We start from the raw sequence: 8,106 nt of genomic DNA, 5'->3' as shown, positions 1-8,106 counted from the left end.
GGGGGGTGGGGGGAAATGATACATTTGAACAATGAAGCGTTGGAATGTAAAATGCTGTATTGTTTAATTCTGTGAGTGTCGTTTTTGTGTCGGCGACAGCCCGGCACGTGGTGGAGGAGGAGAAGGACATCAAGCGAGCCATGGAGTTCCTGCACGAGTGTGACCGCCTCAAGATTGAGGACATCCTGCCCTTCTTCCCCGACTTTGTCACCATCGACCACTTTAAGGTTTGTCACATTTTGTCACCATCGACCACTTTAAGGTTTGTGATTTTGTCACCATCGACCACTTTAAGGTTTGTGATTTTGTCTCTATAGACCACTTTAAGGTTTGTGATTTTGTCACCATCGACCACTTTAAAGTTTGTCATTTTGTCACCATAGTGTGATTTTGTCACCATTGACCACTGTAAGGTTTGTGATTTTGTCTCTATAGACCACTTTAAGGTTTGTCATTTTGTCACCATTGAACACTTTAAAGTTTGTGATTTTGTCACTATTGACCACTTTATGGTTTGTCATTTTGTCACCATCGACCACTTTAAAGTTTGTCATTTTGTCACCATAGTGTGATTTTGTCACCATTGACCACTGTAAGGTTTGTGATTTTGTCACCATCGACCACTGTAAGGTTTGTGATTTTGTCACCATCGACCACTGTAAGGTTTGTGATTTTGTCACCATTGACCACTGTAAGGTTTGTGATTGTGGTTGGTTGGCGGATGCTCTGATGTGGTTTGCTCCTTCTTTCCTATCAAACATCTATCATGCTGATCTCTCCTCCTCCTTTTTCTACGTTTGTTACCTTCTTGTAGCACCTCTAATCTTTGTCTCTTTTAACTTATATGACCTAATTGTGTTGAAAGTGTCATAAAACTTTTACTAAAAACTGAAGAGCAGTTTTGACTGTATGCGCCGTGACACATTTATTAATGGAGAAGTGAAAGCTTTAGGTGTGCAAATTGAATTTTTTTTTCCTCATCGAATTGTTTCGTGAATGTTTCCCCAGGATGCTATCATCTCGTCCCTGCAAGAATACAACCAGCACATCGACAGTCTGAAGGAGGAGATGGAGGAGGCCACGCAGAGCGCCGAGGAGATCCGCAGAGAGATACAGAGCTTTCGGAATAAGTAAGAATGATAAGGATAAAGATTACTTCTATAGAGAGATACAGAGCTTCTGGAATAAGTAAGAATGATAATGATAAAGATTACTTCTAAAGATAATAAAGATTACTTCGAAAGATAAAGATCACTTCGAAAGATAATAAAGATCACTTCGAAATAGAAATACAGAGCTTCTGGAATAAGTAAGAATGATAATGATAAAGATCACTTCTAAAGATAATAAAGGTCACTTTTAAAGAGAAATATAGAGCTTCTGGAATAAGTAAGAATGATAATGATAAAGATCACTTGTAAAGAGAGAGAGTTTCCGGAATAAGTAAGAATGATCATAAAGACCACTTCTAAAGATAATAAAGATCACTTCTAAAGATAATGAAGATCACTTCTAAAGATAATGAAGATCACTTTTAAAGAGAGATACAGAGTTTCCGGAATAAGTAAGAATGATGATCTTTAAGACTACAGGGGAAAAACGACGGTAGTCACAAACTGAAAATCGTGAGGATACCAATTTTGAACGCTAGTAGACTCTTAATTGTATTTCTGTTCAACTGTTGGTTGATTATTGTTGTTAGGTTTGCCATTCAACAACGCTTAACAATGAACCACCAGTCAAACTAATATGAACTTACGAGTCCACAAGCTTTTCAAATTGGCACCCTCACAATTTCCAGTTCGTGACTACTGTTGTTTTTCCCCTGTGCTCTTCAAATGCATGTACGAACAATATTCACACACACACACACACACACACACACACACACACACACACACACACACACACACACACACATCTACTTGCTTATCACACGCACACGCTTACAGTTCGTTACAAAATTAGCATGTACAAATACATAATAAAATAATATACACAATGCAATTAGCAAAATACATAAATACACTACTCCTGCACTCACTTTACATTCCTTACTAGATTGTAACATGCAAAGAAAAGAAGGAGGAGAGATAAGGACGATAGACGGTTGATTGGAAAAAAGGAGAAAAACCACACACGAGCACACCCACCAACCACCCACCACCTATTTCCTCCACAGATACGCGTTTGTGAAGGCTGAGGACAAATGCTCCGCCTGCTCCTACCCGCTCATGTCCCGCGCCTTCTACCTCTTCCCTTGTGGCCACAAGTTCCACATGGATTGTCTTATATCGGAGGTAGGTCTGTGCGGCGACGCAAGATCCCAGAAATATCCCGTGGTCAGATCGACTGTTCGGAGTACGACTCTGCAGTACTGCTATAACTCGTTCACTTTCGTCTGACCAGAGTTGAAATGAGTTAAAAACAAATCGCTCCATTTAATCTTTCTGGGTCTTTGCACTCGGGTCTGAAAGTTCAGCGACCAACATAATCTAAAATCCCACCTCCAACAAACCGCAAATATCTACTCAAGATCAGTGGGTATATTTTTATCGAAAGCGAGACAAATTAAAACGCTTTAAGATAACACCCCAATAAATTGACGAGCCTGATTTTACCTTGTCGTAACACAAATGTTCTGTAGCGATTAGTTGACGGTGGCACAGAGATTTGTCGTTTATGTTTGTGAATGACCTTATTGCCTGCTCTGTACCCCCCACCACATTTCCCAGGTATTGCCGAGTCTAGGAGCGTCCAAAAAGAATCAAGTGGAAGCGTTGCAAAGGAAGTTGGCGGAGAGTGAGTCTGGGGTTGTGCAAAAATTAGCGGGAGCTGTCGCAGGGATCAAGGACATGGATGTCAAGGTCAGTTGAGATATCGGGGAATTGTTGCATTTTAAAGGCAATAGAGTTTTTAAATATACAATCTAGCGAACACACAGCGAAATCGAAGGGATGTAGAAATCTTTGCCTCTCTCTCACACACACACACACACACACACACACACACACACACACACACACACACACTCTCTCGCACACATACACATACATCATACACACACACCTCATACACACACACACACACACATGAACATGAGTACACACACACATACACACGCATAAGTGCGCACACACACACATGATGATTGTTTAAATGGATGAATATTACTGGGTGATCTCCCCTGTTGCCCATATTTTAGGCTTATACACGCCTGAACTAAAATATTCAAAATCTTTGCCCCAAAGGGAGTAAAGGTTTTACTGTGTACGAAAGTAAAAAAATATCATATGTGCCTTGACAATTAAGTCTATAATATACTTTTTCTTCTTCTATTTTCTCTGAAATTAGATTTAACCTCAGGTTTTCTTTCTTTCATTTTTTTTGTTTGTTTGCCTATTTTATATAGCTTTTAATGTAAGAAGTTTCAAGCGTAAGAAAAACGTGTTTTATCACATGGGAATGCTTGTCATAGTTGATATGACTGACACATCTCTTGTACGTTTCAACTTGTATGCTACTCTTCCATTTGCACATCTCTTTTCAATTTGTATGTTTAACTTGTACGTCTCTTTTCTACTTTACATCTCTTTTCAACTCGTACGTCTCTGTATATGTGTTGTATCATCATTGGAACTGATGCCACTGACACTTCGCACATAATATGTTTCAACTCGTACGTCTCTGTATCTGTTGTATCTTGTAACTTTATGTCACTGACACTTCATACATATGTTTTCAACTCATGCGTCTCTGTATTTGTGTTGTATCATCTGATGAACTGATGTCACCGACACTTCACACATATGTTTCAACTCGTACGTCTCTGTATCCATCTCCAGATACATCTGATGTGATATGTGTATCATTGTCAGCTTTATTTTTCTCTTCATATTGAATTTTTTATTTGAAAGTAATATATAATTTATGTATATATCTATGTATATATCTACATGTGTTTTACCATTCCTGTAGAGCCAAGAAACTTATTCCACTGGGACAATAAATGAAGTATTTTGTCTTATCTATCTAGGCCAAGCTTGATGAGCTGGTGGCCTCCGAGTGCATCTTGTGTGGAGACTTCATGATCAGGTACACTTCCTCTCCTATTTCTTTTTGCCACCGGGTTGAAATCTTTGTATTGTGTCGGGTTTCATAGCGGGTGGTCGGAGGACGCCACTGGTAGGTTCTTCTTCTTTCCCCCCCCCCCCCCCACCCCCCCCCCAATTGTATTTTTTTTGTGTTTTCTCAAGTTTTTTCCCACGCAAAAAAAGGACGTTTTGGGGTGAGAGGGAAATCCTTTCCCCCAAACTTAAACTCACGTTAAATTGGAAAAATCATTTTGGTTGTTTTTTTTTTTTCACAGAGTGAGACACTGGTTCACACATTTTTTCTATTGGTTCAGGTTTTCTCCTTTTCAAGGTAGAAGTATTTCCAAACCCCCCCCCCCCCCCCCCCCCAGACTCCCCCCCCTCCGACTGCTATTTAGATATATGGGAGGTGGATTTTGACCCTGCCCGACAGGGCTAATCCAGGCTGAGAGGGATACAACTTCCTAGAAGAAAAAGATACCATGTGTGTGTGAACTTTATGTGGGTGGTTGGCGGGTGCTCTGGTGTGGTTTGCTCCTTCTTTCCTATCAAACAGCTATCGTCTTTATCACGGCTCCTTCTTTCTTTGTTTGTTACTCTATTGTAACACCTCTAATCTTCGGCACTTATATGACCTTATTGTGTTGCAAGTGCCGTAAAACTTTTATTAAAACCAACTGTGTGTAGTTTATGAAAATTCTCCCTAAACGGTTTGGTTCTATTCAGCGTGCTCATGGCATTTTAGACCGGTCTGCTGGTTGCACATCTTGCCCAGTGGTTCTTCCATTCTTCTTTGTAGTTTTTTTAAATGTAGTTTTTTTGTACTTGTGAGTGGTGTTGCTTTTGTTGATAGGCTGTGCTGGATGTGTTCCTGTTTTAGTTAGTCTTGTCTGCTTTGTCGCTGCCGTGAATATTTGTAGGTGATTGGTGGGTGCTCTGGTGTGGTTTGCTCCTTCTTTCCTATCTAACATCTATCATCCTGATCTCTCCTCCTCGGTGGGTGTTTGGTGGGTGCTCTGGTGTGGTTTGCTTCTTCTTTCCTATCTAACATCTATCATCCTGATCTCTCCTCCTCGGTGGGTGTTTGGTGGGTGCTCTGGTGTGGTTTGCTTCTTCTTTCCTATCTAACATCTATCATCCTGATCTCCCCTCCTTCTTTTTTGTGTTGGTTACTCTCTTGTAACGCCTCTAATCTTCGGCACTTATATAACCTTATTGTGTTGCAAGTGCTGTAAAACTCTTACTAAAACTAAACTAAGCCATGAATATTTGTTCCCGTGTCTGTGGTGTAGTGGTTAGGCACTTCGGTGTCACACGCAGGAGGCCTTAGTTCCATTCCTGAGTAGGGAGAACTATTACAGAGTATCTCGGCCTTTCTACTTGGGTATCGTATCCCTCTCAGCGCGGGTCAGCCCTGACAGGCAGGATGGGAAGTCCACCTCCGAAATGATCTAAATTGTGTACATGAGGTCATAGAAACATGCAGTACAATAAAACAAAAAAAATCATATATATAATTCATGTAAATGTTTTTTAGAAATTCAGATTATATATAATTTATATATAATTATATATATAAATATATTTTTTGATATCATATGTATAATTCGTATAAATATATCTTTAAAAGAATCATTATATATATATATATATAATTATATGTTTTTGTCAAACTGTCTCCCTCAGGTGCGTGGACAAGCTGTTTGTGGAAGATGAGGAGTGGGCCCTGGTTGCCACGGAGTGGGAGTAACTGCGCAGCGTGTTTTGTGTGCTCCGTGTTTGTGTAGTGTGTGTTTGTGTAGTGTGTGTTTGTGTAGTGTGTGTTTGTGTAGTGTGTGTTTGTGTGCGCTATGTTTGTGTAGTGTGTGTTTGTGTGCGCTATGTTTGTGTGTGTTCTGTGTCTGTGTAGTGTGTGTTTGTGTGCGCTATGTTTGTGTAGTGTGTGTTTGTGTGAGCTATGTTTGTGTGTGTTCTGTGTCTGTGTAGTGTGTGTTTGTGTGCGCTATGTTTGTGTAGTGTGTGTTTGTGTGCGCTATGTTTGTGTGTGTTCTGTGTCTGTGTGTGTTTGTGTGCGCTATGTTTGTGTAGTGTGTGTTTGTGTGCGCTATGTTTGTGTGTGTTCTGTGTCTGTGTAGTGTGTGTTTGTGTGCGCTATGTTTGTGTAGTGTGTGTTTGTGTGCGCTATGTTTGTGTGTGTTCTGTGTCTGTGTAGTGTGTGTTTGTGTGCGCTATGTTTGTGTAGTGTGTGTTTGTGTGCGCTATGTTTGTGTGTGTTCTGTGTCTGTGTAGTGTGTGTTTGTGTGCGCTATGTTTGTGTGTGTTCTGTGTCTGTGTGTGTTTGTGTAGTGTGTGTCTGTGTAGTGTGTGTTTGTGTGCGCTATGTTTGTGTGTGTTCTGTGTCTGTGTGTGTTTGTGTGTGCTATGTTTGTGTGTGTCTGTGTCTGTGTGTGTTCTGTGTCTGTCTGTGTAGTGTGTGTCTGTGTGTGTTCTGTGTCTGTGTGTGTGTGTCTGTGTCTGTGTCTGTGTGTGTTCTGTGTCTGTGTCTGTGTGTGTCTGTGTGTGTTCTGTGTCTGTCTGTGTCTGTGTGTGTCTGTGTCTGTGTGTGTTCTGTGTCTGTCTGTGTCTGTGTCTGTGTGTGTTGTTTTGGGGAAGATGAGGAGTGGGCCCTGGTTGCCACGGAGAGGGAGTGACCGGGTGGCGTGTTGTGTGTGCTCCGTGTCTGTGTAGTGTGTGTGTGTCTGTGTGTTTTGTGACGGCACGGCTCATTCTCTGTGTGCGCTGTATCTGTGTGTGTGTGCTGTGTGTGTCTGTGTGCTCCGTGTCTGTGTAGTGTGTGTCTGTGTGTTTTGTGACGGCACGGCTCATTCTCTGTGTGCGCTGTATCTGTGTGTGTGTGTGCTGTGTGTGTCTGTGTGTTCCGTGTCTGTGTAGTAGTGTGGGCTGTGTTTGTGTTCCCTGTGTCTGTGTGCATATGCGCTGTGTCTGTGTTTGTATAGTGTGTGAGTCTATGTGCACTGTGTCTGTGTTCTCTGTGTTTGTGTGCTCTGTGTCTGTGTAGTGTGTGGCTTTTTCCTTGTAGCAGCCATAAAGAACGAATGTTTAAAACTAAAAGTTGGTGAGAATTTCGGGTACTGCTCTGATAAACTTAGTCAGTGCTTCTCTTTTTTGGTTTTTGTTTTTGTTTTTGTTCTTCTTGTTTTCTCTGTGATTGTTTTCTCTTTTATTTGTGCTTCTTTTTTCCTTTGTTTTTTATCTCCTTCTCAACTGCCCCACCCAACCCTCTGTCTTTCTCTCCGTCTCAACTGTGTCTCCATTTGTTATAAAACACTCTACTCCTTCCTCTTTGTTTTGACATCCTTGTCTGTCAGAATGAGGTATTTACTGCCTAGGACTGTAGAGAGTTGTCAAAAAAATCCCTTTTGCACTCTCTGAAACAGGCGGTTGGAAGGTGTCGCTTGTGTGGTTTGTTTCTTCTTTCCTATCAAACATCTGTTGTCCTTATCTCCCCTTCTTCTTTTTTTAAATGTTTGTTACTCTCTTGTAACACCTCTAATCTTCTGGCGCTCATATGACCTTATGTAGCTGCGAGCGCCGTAAAACCTCTACTAAAACTAACTCTCTGAAACAGGCGGTTGGAAGGTGTCGCTGGTAGGTCTTACTTCTTTTGTACTCTCTGAAACAGGCGGTTGGAAGGTGTCGCTGGTAGGTCTTACTTCTTTTGTACTCTCCTTCTGTAGTTTCTGTCCTTTAGTCTTTCTTATACCCTGCTCTAGTTGACCGTAATGTCCTGTCAATGTGCTTCTCTTTACTCTATCAGGAAGGTCTTAGTGAGAATATGACTTTTGAAATTTGAATCGTTTATCTGTCATTAGATTAAATGAAGAGAATAAAGTGCTATTATTGTTGAGTGAGTTAGAAACATTCCTACTGTCATTTGATCATTTGAATTATGCGTGTTTGTGAGTGTGTGTGTATGAGTGTGTGTGTGTGTGTGAGTGAGTGAGTGTGTGTG

General features: G+C 41.0%; 1 protein-coding gene across 1 annotated transcript in view; it reads left to right on the top strand.

Annotated features, from left to right (window-relative positions):
- Positions 1 to 5,931, top strand: part of LOC101862325 (vacuolar protein sorting-associated protein 18 homolog) — a gene marked incomplete in the record, with an annotated part of 40,802 nt that extends 34,871 nt beyond the window's left edge. Inside the window, 6 exon segments of the mRNA XM_005091710.3 lie at positions 100 to 227; positions 1,009 to 1,130; positions 2,183 to 2,300; positions 2,736 to 2,867; positions 4,037 to 4,095; positions 5,781 to 5,931. Coding sequence (XP_005091767.2) covers positions 100 to 227; positions 1,009 to 1,130; positions 2,183 to 2,300; positions 2,736 to 2,867; positions 4,037 to 4,095; positions 5,781 to 5,844 — 623 coding nt within the window.
- Between the last annotated feature and the right edge of the window lie 2,175 nt (positions 5,932 to 8,106).

Source organism: Aplysia californica, unplaced genomic scaffold (genome assembly GCF_000002075.1).
Source record: "Aplysia californica isolate F4 #8 unplaced genomic scaffold, AplCal3.0 scaffold00034, whole genome shotgun sequence".
Classification (NCBI taxonomy): Eukaryota; Metazoa; Mollusca; class Gastropoda; order Aplysiida; family Aplysiidae; genus Aplysia; species Aplysia californica.
The sequence above is the reverse complement of the archived record's forward strand: the minus strand, read 5'-3'. Positions and strand labels throughout refer to the sequence as shown.